The sequence below is a fragment of the Perissodus microlepis genome, chromosome 8, assembly GCF_051167445.1.
Source record: "Perissodus microlepis isolate ML-2025 ecotype Zambia chromosome 8, ASM5116744v1, whole genome shotgun sequence".
In the NCBI taxonomy this organism is placed as follows: domain Eukaryota; kingdom Metazoa; phylum Chordata; class Actinopteri; order Cichliformes; family Cichlidae; genus Perissodus; species Perissodus microlepis.
Window position 1 is genome coordinate 8,611,467 of NC_140468.1, and position 22,789 is coordinate 8,634,255.

Genomic DNA, 22,789 nt, shown 5'->3' on the forward strand with positions numbered 1-22,789 from the left:
TGCTACAGGAGACGGAGGAAGTTAGGGAAAGAGGAAGAATGGGCATCAGTTGCTGGACATGTTATCTTTGTGTCGAAAGGACATTGGGGCATTAATCTTCTTCACGTGTATGCCATAGAAAAAATACTAACTGAAAAGGTAACGATATAAATTCAAAGAACAAATAGTTGTATGCCTTCGATGTTTACTCTTTCTTTTTCTTAATACTTCACTCTCCTCTTTGTCCCCCCTCTTTTCTGATTGCAACCTGTGTAAGCCTGCCATGCTCCCCACCTTCATCTGTTGTTCCCAGTTTATTAAAAGTGGAACCCACCACCCTCTCTTGAATTTCAATTGAGAGGCTTCAAAGTGAGCGGTTCAGTGGTTGGTGGGGTTGGGGGGGGTCATCAAACAAGCCGGGTGCTTCAAGCCTCAGAGGACTCTCAAGGCCCACTGCTGAAAGGAGCTGGTCAGCTGACAAACCCCTAGCCCCCCCATGGTCATATCTAAAATAAACTTAAGTGCTCTCTGTTTTTATTAATTTTTCTCCCAGGTCAGTTGCACAAGATTCAAACCTACAATACTGTGAGAAAACTAATTTTCCTTCAGCTGTGTACAATCACACCAAGTCAGTTGGAACCACTCTGAGCCCGAGATTTGTCATCCTTATTGTAATATATTTTTCCTGATGTCGTGATGTTCTGTTTCTGCATTGTTTCTGAAATATTCTTTTTCAGAGATGTGATTTACTAGTGATAATGGACTAGTTTTGTCAAACCGAACAATTAGAAGAATGTGACATTTCAGTGCTTATTCACATTCAGTGTAATATCTGCCACCGTGGCTGTCACATGTACAAAAGCATATTTTTAACACCAATGTTTCCAATTTTCTCCCTAAAAAACTGAAGTTTGTCTCTTTACTGCATGACTGTCTTTGCCATGTGAGCTGCTTTTTGGGTCATTATGTTCTATGACCATGATTCAGACAGATGGCCTGAGTGGATTCCCATTTCCATAAATGCATATTCTACATACAAGCTGTGAAATGAGTGTAGAGGGGACTGTATTTGTCACAAGAAGTGGCTTTCATTTCCTGGAGGAAATAGCTTCCGCTGGCATTTTCATTTTTCACATGCAATTTCTTACCATTAACTTTAATAATATATAGGTGGAAGAAGTTATACTAACTAAAGTTTTTACTTTTAACATTTAGGCTCAAAGGTGCACAAAAGTGAAGTTGCACAATTGCTTTTCCCTTCCTTTCTTTGCTTTCATGTGACACTGCTTTTCTTTGTTAGACGTACTTTCTTGTTTTGTTTTTTTTTGTACATGCCTCTTTAATTTGGATCTGAATATATTAAAATACCATCTGTGGTAAAACCGTAGTATGTTAAAACCTACTAGAAGACATAAATGTAGTAAAATAAATCCAAATGGACACACTTGGAGCATGGTGTTTTATGATCATTAAGTAGGTACTGGAGCTCATCTCATTGGCCTGAAGGGGGACATCAAGCAAATGGCTCTCTCGTTTTTCCAGATGTACAGCACAGTAAGGGGCTCAACAGAAACTTGCATCTGCAGTGATCTGCCACAAAGAGACATATCTTTATTTTGTGTTAGCTAGTCCTGGAAACTGAGCGGTCGTTTATATTTTTTTTTCCTGCACTTATTGTAATGATTAGTGAACAGTCATCCATCTAATCCCAGCAGAAATACGCTTCAGTAGCCTTTCAGCTGACCTTCTTGTCATTTATCTTTGCCACACTTTCAAGCTGGACCTAATGTCACTGAATAGAGAGCCCATTTGCTCATTAGCACATCTTTCCACTGTTATTAAAAGTAAACCATACTGTCTACACAACAAACACATTACTAAGTTCAATGGCCTCGCTGATGTCAATACTGTTTAGCCCCTTGCCTTCTTTTCCTGTATCTTAACCATTTTCTTCATCATTAGATGGTGGTTCTGATGGACCCCATGGAGGACCCAGACGACATCTTGCGTGCCAATCGCTCGAGGGAGAAGACTTACATGTTTGATGTAGCATTTGACTTCTCTGCTAGTCAGGTTTGTCAGGAGTTAAAGAAAAAAACAAAAAATAAATAAATTTAAGCAAATCTTGCACTGTATTCATATTGATGTGCAGCTGTTTATGTATGACCTGAACCCTTTATTTTCTCCTCCCTATACAGGAGGAAGTGTACCGGGCAACAACAAAAGGCCTAATTGAGGGCCTTATATCAGGCTACAATGCCACTGTGTTTGCCTATGGACCCACAGGTTTGTTTTGTGCGAGTGTATGTGCATTGAACAAGAACCAAGTATATTTCTTAGTACTCAGTCTCAGTGCTCATAGGTGTATCATACACTAATTACATGTGCAACCCTCCTGACCTGTTGTCAGCCTGAGCCAGAGAGCTATTCAGCAAGCTCTTGGGAAAAGGTAGACATCTTATTAACACCTGTTTCACTTTTGATTTTAGCAAAGGCCTGATTAGAAAATGAGTCATGCTCTGCATCCCACATTTCCAGTGAGTAGTCACAGGCTGTCAAAGACTAGTAGAGAGCCATTGCTCCATCAAGTTTCCCACCTTTCTCTTGCTTTCATTTTTTGCCTTCTGCCTGGCCATTTCTCGCACACAAGCTCTACTCTTGGCCTCCTCTTGTGGAAAGTAAGCACAGAGGTTGTAGCCACTCACGTGTATGCATGTTGTTTCCTCATTGAAACTACAAAGTTAACAGGTTAGGAGCAAATGATTGGCATTTATTTATACTTTGAAATGTTTTTTCACGAATTCACCTCTGTAGCTAATTTTGTCCGTCACTGGGTGCTCACTACGTGGTTAAGACTGGGTCTATAAGAGGTATTATATTTTGTTTTCAGGTTGTGGAAAGACATACACCATGTTAGGGACTGACAAGGAGCCAGGCATCTATGTTCGAACTCTGAATGACCTGTTCCGTGCCATTGAGGAGACCAGTGATGATATGCTGTACAGTGTGTCCATGTCCTATCTGGAAGTAAGGATTTTCATTTTTAAAAGAATTTCTCTCTAGACCTGTATTCTTATCACGAACTCTCAAGTAATGACACATCTAATTGCTCTGCAGTGAGACCCAAAATGTTAGATCCATTACTCTGATTGCTCACTCAGTAATTACCACTAATTTCTTGAGGTATGAACATTAGATATCCATCGCTGGTTCTGTCTACTGTTCAAATGGGATTTTGTTTTTTGGTTTTGTCTTTTTTATTTTGGGGGGGGGGGGGGGGGGGGGGTTCCACCTTCACACTGTTCTTGTAACATTTGATGTTGTTAATTAATGCCCGTAGTAGGCAGATACAGCTATCGCTTTACTTTTTTCTGGCATCCATGTCACATCTGAAGTGAGCTGGGCACATCCTTATCTGCAGCCCAGTAGAGAGAGAGAGAATAAGATTGTTAGATACATTTTTATATTATGCAATTGAACTTATAATATATGCACATATAGTATATGCAGTATAAATATACAAAACATTTCAAATGAGGTGACCTCTGGAAGTGATACAAGCAGTCACCCATCAGCACCTGAACTAAGCAAGTTTCCAGATCCACCTGATGTAGGATTTTTAAGACTGATAGCAATATTTGAAGATTTAAAACTTCAATGTATGAGCTGATATTTTTTGTTTCTGTCAAACACATGAAACTTAAAAGGATTTCCTGAACCTGTGATGTGCATAGAAATTTATGAATCCTTGCTAAGATAGTTTGTGAACTGCATTGTCATATTATCTTGTTTGTTTTTTTGTCACAACAGCTTGGGAATAACTTATTTAAGTTCTGGCCGACTCTCCTCAGATCAACTAATTGTTGTGTTTCTGGCGAAAGGTGTCGCCTACAGGGAAGTTTTAAAGTACCCTTTGCTGGACAAATTATACAGCGTGAACACTCAGGATTGAAGGGTGTTTTGACTTTTGACTTTTAAATATTTTCATTTATCTGTTGTTATAAAAGCTGATTCTGATATTTCAGTAAATGTAAACGTATCAGCCCCAGGGATATGAGTCCCACCATTATAATGGTCAAGCTCTATCTAACACCTCAGCTTGGTACCGCTCACCACTCCGATTTTCGTCAAGAGGAATCAGATCTGTGATAGTACTCTCATGGATATGCAAGGCTGCAGGAACAGCTTGGACACTCATGTCAGCATCCAGCATGCCAGTAGCTCAGCCTTAGCCAATTTCAGTCAGTCACGGCATGGTGGCACTGATGACAGTGTTGTGTGTACACTGTTCTTTTGTGTTTGGAGAGCATTGGCTTGAAAATACAATAAACTGATTGATTCTGGACTGTACAAGAGAGTTCATTTGTGTTCAGTAAACACATCAATCCCGCCACTGACTGAAACCAGTTGATCACAACTGAAAACTACTGACAGAATATGTTTGGGTATTTAAGAGATTAAAATGTTGTACTAACAGAAAATGCAGTCATGACTTAAAGCTTGCATTGCCTATTTGTTTTTGTGTTTTGTTTGGGGGGTTTCGACTAGTATATGTTGAAGCACTAATAAGTGTATGTTACTGGCCTGTATGTTTTGCATCTTCGAATGATTCTTATTGTTGGAAATGTGGCTTTTTGTAACAACATCAAATGCATTGAAGGGCTGAGAAATCTCTGAAATGTTCAAAAACTATTTTCTCCCATTTACTGTGTTATCTTTCTTTATTTATAAAGTTCAGGATCATCCAGAAAATTTTCATGAAAACTCAAACTTAATCACATGATTTGCAGTGTGAATAGAAATTATAACTGGCATTCAGTTTAGGTCATCTGGACACATTTCATTCCTTCCTGAAACAGCTCCCATGAACTGAATTGGTTGATGGGCACTTAAAAAGGGACGTGGTGGCTGTTCTGTTCACCGAACGTGCAGAGAAAATAAAAGCAAACAATTTCTTTTCTAAATAGTTTTTACAGAGGAAGTTGTAGTTTGGGTCTTTTTATTTATTCTTCTGTTCACAAATTGTTTTGGGGTTTGTTTGTTTTTTCACCCAAAGAGATCTCATTTTGATCAGCCTGTCTCTGCAGGGTTTTTTAATCTTCTTATGCTCAGTGTCTAGGTTTTATTTTTCATTTTATTTTATTTTTATATTGCTTAGTCTCAGATATGCAGCATCATTTTTAAGACTCAGATATTTCTTCCAGGAGTCGTCTCTTCACTGTTAGCGTGTTTTGTGGGCATCTTTTAATGAATCTGCTGATTGAGGACCTGTGAGGCGCCTGTTTGTCAAACTAGAAACTTTTATGTACATACATGTCTTTCTCAGTTGTACTGGAAACTCCCAGCTCTCTTTCTGTGTTGGTTAGATTTAGTCTGTGTTGTTATCTCACTGGAGTAGTACACACCATTGCATTTAGTTTTTGTGGCAGTTTTTCCACATAAATTTGTCTCTATTTCTTAAAAGTTTGAGTTTTACTGTTTTTTTGGGGGACAATTTTAGACTGTAATAACATACAAATGCTGAAGCCGCTCAAGTAGTACAATGTTTAGAGGTTGTTTAGTTTTCAGCTGTGCTAACTTATTTGATTCATAAAAAAATATTTTTTAACCTAATAAACTCGCATGAGTTTTGAACAGTTTTGCACTAGAGCACAGGTTTGATGGTTTCCTGAAAATGGGCTTGGGTATGCCTATGTAGATATTCTATTAAAATTCAATTAAATGTTATTAAAAAACAAATATGCGTTTGCTTCTGAGTGAACGAAAGTTACTGAGCAATTATATTTTAATAACAGTGTCGACGTCTGACTAATTATTTATCCTGTGGCAATATACATACAAAATGTGCTTTTGTGATGCTGATTACCTCCTAATTAGCTTTTGAGTTTAACTACATTTAGGTGAAGTACTGATGCAAACAATTAAATAATTTATTTGAATTTTGGAATGAATTTTTTTAAGTGATTTTCCTGTTTTGGGGCTATTAGTTCAAGTTTGTTTTTTAAGTTAGACTGAATTGTGATTTGAATACATTACAAGGGAATAATAGTACAGTCGACCCCCGGTATTTACAGGGGGTAGGGACCACAAGCTCCCGTGAATAGCTGAAATCCTCAAATACTTGAGTCCCTCTCTTAAAATGCTGATATATTTCAGCTTCCCAAGCTGCATTTTCTTTCCCGGGAGCTTTGTGTTTGGAATTTCGACATTTTATTGATATTTTGCTGTGTTTACATTAATATGAATATTTGAAAATTAGTAAATCATTTTTCTATCATAAAAATTGATTTAGTCACAAAAATAAAATTAAAATGATTAGCAAATATTTTAGATATGCCCTACGAAAAAATTCTGCGAATACTGAACTGCGAATAGGCGGGGGTCGATTGTAGAGACCATTGCTCAGTCCATGCCATCCTTGTCTCTTGTCATCATTACTTCAGCACATTGCTATAAATTGACAACAGTAACTGGAAACTATTCTTGGGTACTGGATTTACATGTGCCTTTATATAGAAAGGTTCAGTACTTTTAGGTGTTTCTTACCTTTGCCTTTCTCAGTGGATGATGAACCACAGATAAAACCACAGGCTGAGGATGGCGGTTTCACTGTTGGCTGTGTTCCACACCTCATTATTGACAAGCAGGTACAGCTCACTCTGTGTGTTCAGCAACAAAAGCCTTAATAGCCCTGGGTACAATAGAGCTGGTTCACTTGACTCTGACAGAAGAAACTTATCCTGGCTGGTGTGAATTAGTATAGCTACAGGCTTCAAGAGGTCATTTAGGCTTTTCCTCACTTTGAAAATACAAAAACAATATAGCCTTACAGTAAGCATTCAAGAGATCTAATTACAATTTTCACCACGTCATTTAGCAAGATATTTGAATGTTTTTGTTGGTTTGGGTTTTTTCTGTTTTAAGTAAACATGAAAAGAATCTTTGAAAGTAACTGTGTCATTGAGGTTATTTTTATGATTTTAAGTGAACAATTTATCTGTTATAGTTTTGCAACAAGATCTGCAAAAGATGGCAGCACAAAAATACAAATAAATGTCAGATTTATTCAGAAATGTTCAGGCTGTCAGGAAAGAAAAGAAATTTGGAGAAGAAAACAAAAAGGAAAAGCTCCAGGCAAAAGAAAACAAAATGAGGAATACAAACAGAGAGATGAAAAATGAATATGAAAAATGAAAAGAGCACAATAGATGTACTTGTTGGATACAAATCTAACCTCTCAGAGTGGGCTTTGCATCTGACATCAAAATTACATTTTGTGTTTTCAGTGCCAGACTCTATCATTATGTTCAGTGACTGACAATGTTATTGAAGCCTAGCTTTTAGTAGCGCTCTGGGTGGGTGGAAGTTAAAATGTTCCTATTAGGAAGCCTAGTCGCTGAGTCTGGATGCTCTCTGACCTGTATTGAAGTCATCGGGATGAATCCTGAAACAAGTGTGTGCGTGACATGTGTGTTTGCTGTTTCCAGGGAGCAATCTGTTATCGTTGCTGCCTCACCACAAAGAGTTTAAACGCCATTTTATAGCCTTACTGAGCGAAGTGCACACATCTGTTCCTTTCCTTGTTCCGATCACAATCTCTTTCACATGTGCAATCTCTTAAACATGTGCACAGAGCACATAAATATAGCCTGTACTGATAAAAGGACACCTTCAGCCATTCTGTACCATTCACATGCACACAGCCGTCCTCCTTTTTTGTTCATGTTTATTCTGGTTTGTGGGTTTTGGCAGATTTAGAAACCTTAATGGAAAGAGAAACCTTTTTAGCTACATTAGTGAGCCTCTAAGGATGGCAAACTCTGCAAGCTGGTTTCTGGCAGCTGCTTTTGTCCAAATAACTAACTACTATTTTGTCCATCTGAAGGTTCAGAATATAAAGCCAGTTCTCTTACGAAATGGGTTTCTTTATGAATGATGTCTGATTTCCAAAAGCCTTTTCAGTTTACTTGGCACCATGTTAGTATTAGACTTTTCCAGACATGTTACTTACTCGGATTGAAAGCTGTTGTAGGTCACCAGAGATCAACAGAACTAATATTTAGGATACCTTTGATGAAGACAGGTGGACACTGTTGGGCATGGAAGTACTTTGTGCTGTTATCCTAAAGTAACTGGCAACAGCGTAACGTTTTAATCAAGACGTTTGTGTTGAAGTACATGTAATAATCACTTTGTTTTGGTGTCAAATTGCGTATCAAGAATCATTAATTCAGCTGGTAGTCTCACTAGCAATTACATTTCTAATATCATGACAGCATTAGGCTGATTGTTGGTATTTATTTAAGTAGATTTTGCGATAGTTTGCACTGACAGTTGTTTTTGTATCCTCTTTGCTAGCTTTGATGTATTACACTGTAATATTTCTGACTATCCAGCAATCTTTAATCATTCCATTATTTTCTTTTAAAGCCATCATCTTGTCAAGTGTTAAATTTATTCAACACTTTTGTGAACGTATATCTTAGCTGTGTCTTGTGCAGAGCACTAACAGTGATTCTAGCACGTTTACCATGAGTGTATTTTAACATTTAGCTCAAAGTACCACTATGATTCAGTAGAACCTCTCAGAGCTGCTGTACACTCGGGCTTGTTTAAACATCACCAGCAATCATAGTGTACCAATGGAAAAAATAACGGAACAACCACCCAGCTGTCAGTGGCAGTAAAAGCATCCTCTTGTTAGCGTTTGTGGGTTCGTCTGCTCGACAAATAAAAAGCATCTTTAACATTTCCAACCCACTGGCAGATTGTCGTCCAGTGGTCACTTTCCAGGATGTAACTTCCTACACTGGGTTTTTATGTGGCTGTGGGCCTTCACGCTCATGCCATTACTGTCAGTTCAGAGAAGTCACTTCAATTCTGCTTTCATGAAAAAGCGCACTGATGTTAATTTGATGACAGCTTGCCACCCAACAAGTAGAAGTTACTTAATGACAAGTTGCTGAAAATGTAGCACTTGATGTTTTTGTACCAGGTTTCAGTCTATGCAGGAGGCCTGAAAGGCTGAATGAAGCCTTTTCCATGGATGTAAGCATTTTCGCAGTTAATGTGTGTCTGTAACCTAGCTTTTTGATCTTTATTGCAGGTCCATTCATATATATTTATATATATATTCTGTTTGTTATTAGATCTACAATGAGATGATCCGTGACCTGCTGAATCCATCCTCAGGCTTCTTAGACCTAAGAGAAGATTCTAAGGGATTTATTCAGGTTGCTGGAATCACAGAGGTGTCCACCATCAATGCTCAAGAGGTGAGTCAGTTTACCTTTCCAAGCACTACATGACCCATTTATTTCAATCAAAACACTCAGAAATTACAAAGACCAGAAATGACTCACACCTGTGTTTTTCTAGATCATGGAGCTCCTCATGAAGGGCAACAAACAGCGCACCCAGGAGCCAACAGCCGCCAATCAGACGTCATCTCGCTCCCACGCTGTGCTGCAAGTAGCTGTCAAACAGCAGAGCCGCTGTCGTGACGTTCTGCAGGAGGTCCGCTTTGCACGCCTCTTCATGATTGACCTCGCTGGCTCCGAACGAGCAGCACAGGTGTGTGTACATATATATATATATATATATACACACACATATACATATATACTTATATTTATTCAGAGGGAGTGAGTGTGGGTGAAGCTACTTTTATCAAGTGCTTACCCACCGAAGTCAAGTTTCAAGGCTGTGGCTAATGTGATGTGTCTGTATACAGTACAAGGGTTTGCTCCACGAGTCGTGTCTCCATGGGGAACAATGAATGATTTCTTCAGAGGATGGAGGTTACCATAAATCTTAGGAGACTTATAATATAATCTGAGTCCCTTGATCCAGTAGGATATGTCCACCAGTGGCCACCAGCTTTTGTTTTTTCATTTTAACATATATTTGTGACACGATACCTGCAACCTCTACCTAAGTAGAGTCAAAAACAGTTCATAGTGGACTTAAATTTGACAGGTGGTCAGAAACATGAATCCCGTAACTGTGTTAATGGTATCACAACTCATTTCTTTTCATAAATGAAATCTGATGTCTGCACTTTTTTTTCTTTTTTTAGACAACACTGTTTTCCAGGAATTTATGAAAAATGTTCTAGATATTTCTACAGAAAACTAACACAAAATAAAGAATTGGAAGATGACATATTAAAGCACATTCTTTACAGGGAAAATAAGAATGACAGATATAAAAGCGAAGAGCAGTCCATGGAATTTCTTTTTAGTATTGTCACACTGGTATTTGTCAGTACAGCGATGAAGAGAATCTGCGAGCCAGTTCATTTTCTGGGTTCTATTATCACCTTGACCTTCTCTTTGCAAGCAGTTAAGTGAGAAAAACTCAAGTATTTGTTCAGTTGTTTTTTTCTTTTTGGCAGTTGTTCAGGTTGAGACTGCTTTATTCCTTCATTTCAATAGCTTGTCACTGATGCTCATTTTACCACAGGCTTGTTGTTCTTCACCATGAGATAATCATGCGGTCAGGCTGTGAGAGCTCTTATTTGCCATGGAGACTATTTGAATGATTCAAAGGCATAATATTGATGAGTTGCGCATTACAAGGCTGAGCATATGTGAGGAGAAAACTCTTAGGAGGCAAGAAACACAGACTCAAAGATATTGCATGTACATGGGCGAAGTCCCGACACAATCTGTTCTGCACTAACGTGTGCACTAGATGTGTCACGGAGCAATCGCGCGGGGCGTCAGTACCTCCTTTATTTTATACTCAAACAGCTTTCACAACATTAGGTGTGGCATGTATAGAACTGATAACAACTCCTTAAAAGGAGAAACCGTTAGCTGGTTTACGTTGAAACAGGGTGTAGGCGTTTAACTGTCACAGCACATATTCTCACTCCCTATTCTGCAGTTGTACAACTCATAAGCTCTTCTTCCTTTAAATGAAGCTACAAAATAAACATGACACAAAACTCAAAATCTCCCAACAGCATACCTCACAGGTGTTAGTCACATGAAGCTGCAAAGAACATTTTCTCTCCCTGTAAACAAGAGGCATCCATGTAGTTAGCAAAAGGTGAGGTTGTGTTATTTTAGTACTAGATGGACCAAGCATTGGAGCTAATGCCATCTATTGGTCAGGAGTGGAAACATGTCAACTACACCACCGAAAGAAACAGCCAACAATAGCTTACTAATGTTGACACTCCCCTGGTGTCCGGGGGCTGTAAAGCCTGTGAAAACATAGCTCAAATATCACCATCATTAATGAATCCTCTATTTAGTATAACTTATTAATTTAAAAGGTTTAAACTGTGTTAATCTGTTGATACTTATTCAGGTTTTTTTGTCAGTGCCACCCAAAAGTAAGTGTTATCATAATATTACTGTTATATTATCATTATTATTATTATTATTATCATTATTATTATATTACTTAAATCACCTTCAGAGCAGTAAAAGAAAAGGGGGAATATTTTCCTTTTTTAAAAGCATATTTGAAGTTTTCTCATTACTCATCCATTTTTATTTTATTTTATCAGACTCAAAATAGAGGACAGCGTTTGAAGGAAGGGGCCCACATCAACCGTTCCCTCCTGGCTTTGGGCAACTGCATTAACGCCCTGAGTGACAAAAATGGTAACAAGTATGTCAACTATCGAGACAGCAAGTTGACTCGTCTCCTGAAGGTACAGTCCTCTAAAGGTTTATATGGGACCAACTGTGTTGATGATTTAGATGTTTTTTGTGTGTGTATTTATATTTATCATTCTTTTTTTTTTTAAACAAAAGGACTCCTTGGGCGGAAACAGCCGAACGGTCATGATAGCCCATATTAGCCCTGCCTCTGTAGCTTTTGAGGAGTCTCGTAACACGCTGACATATGCAGACCGTGCCAAAAGTATTCGAACACGGGTGAGCTGAGTAATATTTTATGTCTCAGTGTTGCTTCACTCTCTAGCAGAAGTTAAATAAATTATTGTAGCTTCAACTCAACTTTCTGCAGTTAGAAATCCAACTTCTATTGTATAATTCATATATCCAAAGTATATCTCAAGTATTCTTTTTCATCTTTGTCCTTTAGGTGAAGAAGAACATGATAAATGTGTCATACCACATTGCTCAGTACACCAATATCATCTCAGACCTGCGCTGCGAGATCGAGAGGCTGAAAAAGAAGATTGCCGAACAGGCGAGTCGGCAGCTCAATTCTGACCGAGCTGACATCCGCAATGTTCAGGGTAAGGTCTCGCACTCACAGCTGACTTTAATATTTGAAAAATACCTGCTTTTTGAGCTCTTTGAGTCTAATCTCCATCCCTTCCCTTGTAGCAGAGGTCCAGGCCCACTCCAGCCAGCAGAGTCGAGAGGAGATGGATCTGTTGAGGGAGCAGCTTCTGGATGCCTTCCGCCAACAGATGCAGATCAGGAAGAGCCTGATGGAGCTGGAAAACAACAACATGGAGATCCAGATTGCCACCTCTAACAATCTTTTAACTATTACAGAGTCAGTGTCAAGCATTTTTGTCATGTTTCTCCCTTCTTTATCCAACAGTATTTATCCTGTATATCTCTTTGTAACATTATTAAATCCAGCTATTTGATAATATGTTGAAAACCACAGCATGTCTTTGTCGTGCTTAAAGTTGCCTGAAAGTGTCAGTGTTTGTGGATTATATAAATATAAATTATTGTAAGTCTGATCAAAAAACAAAAAAACAACATAAATCAAATGTAATAATGAATTTTATTGGCCGCATATTTTTTTTTTAAAACCAGAAGACTTTTTCAACTATGTACTTTCAAATGTGCCTTCATTAACCAGATATTATTGTCTCTGTCAGTGACCATGTGTAATTTTCTTCTCTTAGCTGGGAACAGGAGCGCAGCAGGCGCAGGAGAAAGTGGCGTGCGGAGAGGAGGAAGGAAAGTGTCAATAAGGATGAAAGCGAGAAGGACTCTGATTCCTCAGAGTCTCCTCCAGACACCACGGAGACTCAGGAGGTGGCAATAGCTCGAGAAAATCTGGTTGCACTCATGGCTGAACAGAAAAAGATTCACAAGGAGAAGGTGGGAATGTCTGTCTACAACTAGAAAAAATAGCAGAAAACAGAATCGTTCTTATAAAACCTTTGACTGTAGTGCATACATAATATTTTTAGTGTCTGAAATACAGTCTGCTTTTTAAAATGTGCCTTTATACCTTTTGTTTAAAGGCGTTGCTTGAGCGTAGGTTTCTGGAGCTTCGGGATCAGGCCCGGCGCTTGGAGGAGCTGCTGCCGCGGCGGGTTAGCTCAGAGGAGCAACGCGAGGTCCTAGGACTTCTCTGTAAGGTCCACGAGCTGGAGATTGAGAACGCAGAGATGCAGTCCCACGCTCTGCTCAAAGACAACGTGATCCGACAGAAAAACTTTGTGGTGCAGCGTTTTGAACAGCACAGACACTTGTGTGACGAAATTATTCAGCAGCAGAGACAGTTCATTGATGGTGAGTATGTGAGCATTATGACTCCAAAGTTTGTTAAAAACAAAGATCATCTAAATACATATAGCACTGCTAACTGGGTTATTAGGCCCTTTACAGTTGAATATCAATGAAGTGAAATGAGGTTACTTTGCACCAGACAATTAGACAATTGAATAATCATGAAGGAGCTCATCAGTTGTTTTTGATTTGTTTTTTTTTATTAAATTATTTCCTGCTTTAAAGACATGAATTATCCTCCGTGTTACAGACCACAGTCTGCCCGTACCTCCACACCTCCAGGAGCTGTATGATATGTACATGAGGGAACTAGATGATAGGAAACTGGAGAAAGCAATTGGCCTAGAAAAGGTGACAATCAGGCAGACCATCAAGGTAACCACAGCTGACACGTAAAGTCGAAACTAAGTGATACTATAGTAGTATTAAGCCTAGAAGAACACAAGGTACAACTAACTCCTATGTGCTTACTTCCAGGAGGTCTCGCTACCTAAAATCGCCTTGCCTTCTCACGGTCGTGACAACATGCAGGACATAGATTCAGACCAGGAGAGCATACGTAAGATGTGCTCAGATAACAGGCGAGGTCAAGCCAAATTACGCAGACATACCCTGCCTCCCATTCTGCCTGAACCTGATCTGTAAGAGGACATCTTTTTCATGTGTGCCTTAAAGCTTTTTAACTCGTTACACTGTCTGGATACATACTGTAGGTTCTCAGTTTTGTTCTCTTATTCCCGGCTTTAGGGACAATAACAGAGTTTTCAAGAGCAGCCCTCATGCCAGGCAAATGAAAAATTCAGCAGTAATGACCCCACCTCCCATCCACATAAATGGGAAGGGCAACAGAGAGGTAAGTACAACTATAATACCATCTGGTTTTGTTCATTTTGCTTTATCAGCTGTGAGAAAATGCAGAAGAGCTTCTCTTCACATGGCTTCGTATTTGAATTTCACTCTCAGAGATACTTCACTCTATTAATCCCTTTGTTTTTCAACATTCGCCTGTCCATAATAAAATGTTCACTATTGACTCCTATGTTCAGGCTTTTTTTTGCTAAGCTTACCAAAGAATTACATCTTTGTTTCATCACCTCCAGCTCATTATTTTTTCCTGTGTAAATGCATCTGAGAGATGTGATTCATTGGCAAGATAAAGTTATGTTCACCAGAGTCCACCAGAGCCCCATTCAGAATTAAAATTTCATTTTGGAGAGCCATAGAATTGATTAATCCTCACTGACACTCAGACAGACCGACTGAAAGCAAAGTACCACAGTGAATGTCATATTGTAATGTGGCACTCTGCATCTCACGTCTGCAGCTGCAGCCTCTGGCTCCTGAGAGCTTTCTGAGTTACAGCCATCTCAGCCACAGTGTCAGCAGCCACCTGGACTCATCACCTGAGAGCAGCGAGGCAGGGGCCGATATCCCCCTCTCAATAAATGGTACGATATTCAAATGAGGACATATGAACTTTGGGGAATTTTAACAGGGTTTTTATCTACAGTTTAAATACAGGGGAGTATTTAAATGCAAGGTAACAGAAAATCAATAAACCCTTGAGTTTGATGATTGTTTGTTTCCATGATGTAAGATTTTTTTAAAGCACTTTGCATCAGTGCTCAGGATGAAGCCTTCAGATTTCACGGTGACCTAGAAGTGTATTTTTTGAAGCAGGACACAAGAAATATTCTGCAGATCTCCTTCATGTTTAATATGAGCAATTGATTTTCAGTTATAACAATTAAATCAGTGCTAATGGGGAAAAGTAGTGTTTCTCTGTTAACTAGCTTTCTTTCTGTTGTGTGAATGGAGATTAAAAATAAAAGAAATTACCTGTGTCTCCACAGAACGGCAGCAGATTTTAAAGGGGGTCCAGAACATTGCAGTAAAAGCAGCACGTCGGCGCTCCAAAGCGCTCGAGGTGGATGTCTTGCGGTTACCTCCTGCACCATCTCCCCTGGACCCCAAGAAGCAGAAGAGCAGCCTATCTTTAAGCGAAGCTCCCCCTAGAGGTTTGCCAATGAGGCGCGTCAGGCAGCCCAGCCCCGAGCTGAGACACGCCACTTCAGACGATAACCTGTCCAGCAGCACCGGGGAGGGACCTGGTTTGCATGTGACCTGGACACGCCCACGTAACCGGCAGGTGCTCAACAAGAACCAAACGCCTCGCGAGGCAGACTTTGAAGGCCGTCGCAAAAAGAGACGCTCACGCTCTTTCGAGGTCACAGGTCAAGCGGTTAGTATTTGGCTTTCTTTTCAAACTGCCACAAGACACGTGAAAGGTGTCACATAATGTTGATGTCTGTAGATTATCAGTAGTCTGTGTTAACAAGAGGACTAATATGACTGGTCTGGGGTGGCTTCTTTTGTGGTAATCATTTGTCTTATAAGGATTTAAGCCAGCAGGTTGGTACTATAGACTGTATATTAGAGTTATTCCCTCTGTGTACTATGTCACTACATATATGTCATTGGTATGGGCGTATGCCGTGTGTCTTGGAAGATGAGTCTATTAGTGTTCTTCATCTAACTTCCAGGTACCTCAAACCAAGACGAGCACAGCTCAGAGGTTTCGCCCTCTGGACAGCACATCAGACCCTCATCTCCACATTAATGTTCAACCCCAGGCCCCTATGCTACGCCCCCAGTACCGAGGGGTCCCTCCTCTCGCCAAAGTCAGGCCTCCCCACAGCAGCCAGCAAACAGGTAAACCAATTTCACTGCCTGTGAGGAGATGGTCTTCCTTAAAGTTGTAACACTGCCGAGCACAATCTGAGAAACCTCCTTATGTACATTTTATAATATGCAAAACATGTAAAGCGTATTTTCTACTGCTCAGCTTCACATGATTACACCCCTCAGGTATATACATGACATTATACATACACATAGCCTTTAAATAACTCATGTTCATGTGTCTCCAATCTTCAAGTATCATTCCTCTTTCACCTTTCATCATCACTGTACTGAGCATTCATTCTGTTGTTCCCTCTCTTTCCATAGGCTCAAATGCTGAGTCCTCTACAACCAATATGAATAACCTGAAGCGAGCACCCCAACTACGGCAGCCCCAGCCCCTCCTCTACATAACAAACACAGGCGCGGGCGCCCAGCGTATACGCAGACACTGAGCTTACACTGGCCGCGACTCCCAACACCAGCATTAACACCAAACCCAGCTGAGCCTGGAGGCCGAACCATCTTGTTATCAGAGATCTGACAGCATGCAGCCTCAATAAAAAAAAAAAAGAATTAATCCTTCAGTGACTGTCACTACGCAAAATTTGTAACAACATTGAGCTGGATAATTTCACACAGGTCTCACTGTGATGCGGTTTTGGCGATGAGTGGGTGAGGTTGACACGGCAGTAGCTCCGCTTAATTTCGATCCTAAAACTCCAAATAGACCGTAATTATACGCAGTAACCGAAGGTAACTTAAACTACTGTCTGATAAAGTGGCTGGGTGTCTACACACCAGTTGGAAATGCCCAAAAAAGTTTTGCCAAAGTTGGACACGCCGGACGGGGAAGGCCCGAGTGAAGCCTCCGGCCACAGTAAAGACGCCAGCGGAACCGTCACGAGCACAGACAATATAGTGTTGGGGGCTATTGCGGCACTCCGCTCTGAACTGGCAGGTGTTAAGGTTGAAATTTGTGAGAAAATTGAAAATAAGATCTCAGAAGTCACAGCTGTATTAAGAGGGGAGATAGCCAGCTTGAAAGCCGAGAATGACAAAGCCATAACAACGCTAAGGAACGAGATAGAGTCACATGGCCATACGCTGCAAGAGCTAGCCAACACGGCTAGCGGCTCATCCGATGCAATACGGGGGTTGGAGAACAAAGTTGAGACGCTCCGTGGGCAAGTGACATCGCTTTCTGAAAAATGCCTCGACCTCGAGGGACGCTCGAAGCGTCAGAACCTAAGAGTGGTAGGGGTGAAAGAAGGCAAAGAGGACGGGCAGAATGCCAGGGAGTTTGCAGGGAGGCTGTTAAAAGAAGCGCTTGGACTGGACGAGACACCTGTGATTGACAGAGCCCACAGAGCTTTGAGAAAGAAGCCCGGAGATAACGAACCACCTCGACATCTTATTGTAAGAGTTCACTACTGCCACACCTATGAGGACATCATGAAGAAAGTCATGGGCACCCGGGATATAACATTTTGTGGCCGGCGGATTCAGATTTTCCGGGACCTGCCACCTGAGGTGGCAAAGCGCCGAGCTACGTTCACCGCTGTGAGGAGGATGCTACGCGACAAACCGGGAGTCAAATACGGACTTCTTTACCCAGCCAAACTACGAGTGTCTCACGACGGTGTTGAGAATTTTTTTTACTGACCCGGAAAAAGCACGACAGTATGCAGAACGCCTCATTGGAGACGTGGATAACGGAGGATCACTGGATCCTATCCCACGTGAGATAAGGGCAGATAATGCCACAATACACCACCCAGAACGCGAAGAACCTCTACGCAGGTGACATCTAGCACTTTACTATAGACAGGTTGTTTTTTTTTTTTGTCTTTGTGTACCTAAGAGTCAATAATCCGGGTAGCCTGCGGTTAAAGGCATATGTTAGTAACGTTATACTTGTTAATGATGTTACATGTTGCGGTCTCATACTTGGTTTTAAAGGCTGGTAGTTAGACACCCTTTAACTTGTTTTTGAATAACTGTATTGTTTTGTTTAATAGTGACGATAATGTACCTTCTGATCCTAATTTTTGTGATATCTGGTCTATGCTTAATGTCTTTATGGAGCTACACAGGGCACTTGTTATGTCGGAGGTTGCGACAGAGGATGGTTGGAAGTACGCGTGGTCTTGTTGGGAGGATGGCAGGCTCCCCTCCCTGCTATGACCTAGGTGTATGTGGGGGTTTTTTGTTGTTTGTTTGTTTTGTTTTTCTTTTTTATTATTTCTGCTGTGTTTATTTTGTATTTTCGTGGGTGGGGTTGTTGGGTGGGAAGGTGCTATGGTAGAAAATGTTCTAGTCAATATGGGACAATACACATAAATCACTAACAATATGGCCTCAATAGATGGTGATGGAAATGATGGGGTGAACAGGAGAGGGCTTGTAACCTTTTGCTCTTGGAATGTGAATGGCATCAATGAACCAATAAAACGTGGTAAGGTGTTGGCATACCTAAAGTCATTGAGATCAGATGTTATTTTCTTGCAGGAGACCCATCTTAAAAATGATGCACATTGCAGGATTACAGCTAAGTGGACAGGGCAGGTTTATCACTCAAGGTTTTCCGCAAAGGCAAGGGGTACAGCAATAATTATTTGTAAAAATGTGCCATTCATACATAAATCGACCCTGGCAGATAAGGAGGGGAGATATATCATGGTGGTAGGAGAAATTCAGTCTATACCAATCACATTGCTGAATGTCTATGGCCCGAACAGGGATGACCCAGAGTTTTTTAGAAAAATGTTTAGCTTAATCCCGGATATTTCAACTACAAACTTGATACTTGGGGGAGACTTTAATTTAGTTTTAGATACCTATCTAGACAGGTCGTCAGCTCAGAGAATTGCGCCATCGAATGCTTCTAGGTTTCTGAAATCGTTTATTGATAATTTGGGTCTTGTGGATGTTTGGAGAACGTTGAATGCAACCGGAAGGGAATATTCCTTTCACTCTGGGGTTCATAATACGTACTCCCGTATAGACTACTTTCTATTAGATAGTAAACTGTTACATGGAGTCCAGAGTAGTAAATATCATAATATCCTTATATCAGATCATAGCCCAGTGTCTATTTCACTAAATTTACTGGAATCAGGTGGTAATTATAAACACTGGCGATTAGACCCTCAACTTCTTACGAGGAAAACATTCTGCAATTATCTGGAAGAACAGATCAAGTTGTTTTTTGAGATGAATGACAAAGATGATGTATCACATCTGTTATTGTGGGAGATGTTTAAAGCATATGTTAGAGGCTGTGTAATTTCTTTTCAGTCGTCTGAGAAAAAACGTAATAACATGGAACGCATACAGTTGGAGGTTCAAATACAAAAATTGGACTCTGAATGCCAGACAACCATCTGTACAGCTACATAGTAAAATATCAGCTCTGAAGTATAAACTCAATAACTTACTCTCAGATAAAATTTCCAGGGCTTTCATGTATGTTAAGCAGACCTATTTTGAATTTGGCGATAAGCCACATAAATTACTGGCCAGGCATCTAAGGAAGAGAGAAAGTGATAGGGCTATTCATGCAATCAGGTCAGACTCAGGGTTGTTGATTAATTCTTATAAGGATATTAACACTGCTTTTAGACAGTTTTATGAACAGTTATATACATCTCAGTGTAATGCACTTCCTGAAATTATGCAGGATTTTCTAAGCAAATGTAACTTGCCCACATTGGCACAAAAGGACAGGACACTTCTAGATGCAGATTTAACATGTCCAGAACTGATTAATATCATACGCTCCCTGAAAAACGGGAAGAGCCCAGGACCTGATGGTCTATGTAATGAGTTTTATAAAAAGTTTAGCAGTTTACTAACCCCATATTTGCTGAAAATGTTTAATATGGCCTTGAAAGATGGTGCACTCCCACAGACTCTGAATGAAGCAACTGTGACTCTCATTCCAAAGAAAGGAAAGGACCCAGAATTGGTGAGTTCTTACCGACCAATCTCTTTATTGAACACAGATCAGAAAATACTGGCCAAGTCTTTAGCCAGGAGACTTATAGGTAAACTGGTTCACCCAGATCAAACAGGGTTTATCCCAGCAAGACATGCGTCTTATAACCTGAGACGTCTTTTTGACATTATTTATTCCTCTAGGGATCCAGATAAAGACCTAGTGATACTGAGCCTTGATGCAGAAAAGGCCTTTGACTGTGTCGAATGGTCATATCTATATGCAGTATTAAGTAAGTTCGGAGTTGGACCTAAATTTGTTTCCTGGATTCAATTGTTATATAGTAATCCGTGTGCCAGAATACTCACAAACAATACCCTTTCCGAACCAATTAAGCTATTTCGTGGCACAAGACAAGGATGTGCGCTGAGCCCTTTATTGTTTGACCTCGCATTAGAGCCGTTGGCAGAAACAATTCGGAAACATAAAGAAATACATGGCTATAATACAGGATACACCTCTAATAAGATCTCACTGTATGCTGACGATATTCTGCTGTTTGTAACCAGACCATTAGACTCAATCCCTAAGGTGCTAGTAACAATAGATATGAAGCCAATTTTGTGAGAATTCTGGATACATTTAAAAACGAGGTTGAATTTTGGAAATCACTCCCACTTTCCATGATAGGTAGGGTGAATGCGATCAAAATGATTTGTCTCCCCCAACTCCTATATCTGTTTCAAAATATCCCTGTGTATCTAAATGCTACATTTTTTCAAAAATTGGATTCAGTCCTTCTCCCTTTTATCTGGAACTACAAGAGCCACAGGATAAAAAAGGCCCACCTTTGTAAAGAGAAAATACATGGTGGCCTAGCCTTACCAGACTTTAAAAATTACTACTTCGCAGCTAATATGCAATACATAGCTTATTGGCTAGATGATACAGTTATAATGGGAAGTTGGTTGGACATGGAGCAAGAGGACTGTATGCCTTATTCTCTTGGTGCAATTGCATTGTCTCCTGTTCGTTTTAAAAATACATACTACAACTGTAATCCAGTTATTCACAATACAATTCAAATCTGGCGACAGATCGTGAAAGAGTATAGACTCAGAGCCTTCTCGCTTTTGACACCTATTACAGCTAATCCTGCATTCAAACCCTCAGTTTTAGATGGGACATTTGATCGCTGGAAGGAAATGGGGTTGCGAAATGTGGGACACCTGTATTTTCAGGGCTCTTTTGCTTCATTTCAACAGCTTAAGGAGAAGTACAATTTACTAGCCTGTGATTTTTTTTAGATACCTTCAAATAAGGAGCTATGTAAGGTCCCAACTACAACAATTTGAGTTTGCAACTCCAGGTAAGCTTGACCAATGCCTGGCGGATTGTATAACAGAAAAGCATGCGGTTGCTTCTATATATGAGATATTACAGTCACTCCGGCAGAAGGATACAGGTAAAATAAAATCAGCTTGGGAAAAGGAATTAGGGTCAGAAATTCATAATGATATCTGGACTAAAGGGCTACGTTATGTTAATTCTTGCTCTATCAACGCCCGACATAGGTTAATTTAGTTTAAAATTTTGCACAGATTGCACTACTCGAAGACCAGATTACATCGAATATTTCCTGAAACGTCACCCATCTGTGATAAATGTCAATGTGCAGAAGCTGATCTGCTTCACAGTTTTGTAATGTGTACCAGATTACAGAGTTTTTGGGCTTCAGTTTTTTCTTTTTTTTCCAAACTTTTTGATGTGCAGTTAGACCCTGACCCCATTTTGATTCTTATTGGACTATCGGGACAATCTAAAAAACTTAAGAGCACACAGATCCCCCTCCTGTCCTATGGCCTGATGTGTGCAAAGAGACTGATTCTCCTCCTATGGAAGGGAAAAGAATTGCCCTCCTTGAAAGCCTGGATTTCAGTATTGACAGATACTCTTCATCTGGAAAGGATCCGCTACATTATAAATGACAAACTGGAGGACTTCGATCAGATTTGGAGGCCGCTCATTGAGCACCTGGAAATTATGAACAAATGAGAGTTATTATGTGGACTTCACCATTGCTTAAAATAAGCTGATAGCACTCTGGGATAAGGGAAAGGTGTAGGGAGGAGGGGTTTGTTTTTTTTTTGACCGCCCTTTTTGGTACGTTTTGTTTTTTCCTGTTTTTGTTGTTTGGGTTTGTTTTGTTTTTTGTTGCTATTGTTGTTGTTTGCTTTGTTTTTCCCTTTTTTTGATGCCAAAACTGTAAAAAGGAAGCAATGTCAGTCTATGGGACAATTTGTGATTGTTATTTGTGCTTCACAATAAAAATATTTAAAGAGGTCTCACTGTGATGGTGCTGAGGGTCAAGTGTTTCCTCTTTAGCTCGCTGTTGTGCTGAATCACTTGTGGTATCGTCGTGTCAGGAACATATCAAGCTCATTATAAATGCAAGACTGTGCTTATGTTGCTTTGTTATCAGTGCAATGGCTCTGTAATGTTCAGTGCTTATTATGAACAGTGAACGGTTGGTGTTAACGAGCCTCACAGAAGATACATAAGAATCCAAGGGAAAGTATGGATATGGGACAAAAGATTAGGAGACAATATTAAACAAATGCCGATGTTTAAAAACAAAAAAAAGAGTAATGGCCTGCAGTAAAAAGGTTTCAACATCAATGTTTTTCGTAGTGAGTTTGTTTCAACATGACACACTGAAATTTAA

General features: G+C 40.0%; 1 protein-coding gene across 4 annotated transcripts in view; it reads left to right on the top strand.

Annotated features, from left to right (window-relative positions):
* The window catches only part of kif19 (kinesin family member 19), a 42,094-nt gene extending 19,676 nt beyond the window's left edge, over positions 1 to 22,418 (top strand). For 3 of the 4 annotated variants that reach the window (XM_084937303.1, XM_084937304.1, XM_084937301.1), the window contains 18 exons: positions 1,942 to 2,052; positions 2,178 to 2,265; positions 2,870 to 3,006; positions 9,129 to 9,254; positions 9,358 to 9,552; positions 11,501 to 11,647; positions 11,751 to 11,873; positions 12,043 to 12,199; positions 12,291 to 12,465; positions 12,830 to 13,028; positions 13,175 to 13,445; positions 13,693 to 13,817; positions 13,920 to 14,083; positions 14,190 to 14,295; positions 14,767 to 14,890; positions 15,296 to 15,684; positions 15,986 to 16,154; positions 16,452 to 22,418. In XM_084937303.1, the coding sequence (XP_084793429.1) occupies positions 1,942 to 2,052; positions 2,178 to 2,265; positions 2,870 to 3,006; positions 9,129 to 9,254; positions 9,358 to 9,552; positions 11,501 to 11,647; positions 11,751 to 11,873; positions 12,043 to 12,199; positions 12,291 to 12,465; positions 12,830 to 13,028; positions 13,175 to 13,445; positions 13,693 to 13,817; positions 13,920 to 14,083; positions 14,190 to 14,295; positions 14,767 to 14,890; positions 15,296 to 15,684; positions 15,986 to 16,154; positions 16,452 to 16,579 (2,934 nt within the window). In that variant the 3' untranslated portion in view covers positions 16,580 to 22,418. The remainder of the gene's footprint in view (positions 1 to 1,941; positions 2,053 to 2,177; positions 2,266 to 2,869; positions 3,007 to 9,128; positions 9,255 to 9,357; positions 9,553 to 11,500; positions 11,648 to 11,750; positions 11,874 to 12,042; positions 12,200 to 12,290; positions 12,466 to 12,829; positions 13,029 to 13,174; positions 13,446 to 13,692; positions 13,818 to 13,919; positions 14,084 to 14,189; positions 14,296 to 14,766; positions 14,891 to 15,295; positions 15,685 to 15,985; positions 16,155 to 16,451) is intronic. The other variant, XM_084937302.1, reaches the window with a different exon arrangement.
* The last annotated feature ends 371 nt before the right edge of the window (positions 22,419 to 22,789 follow it).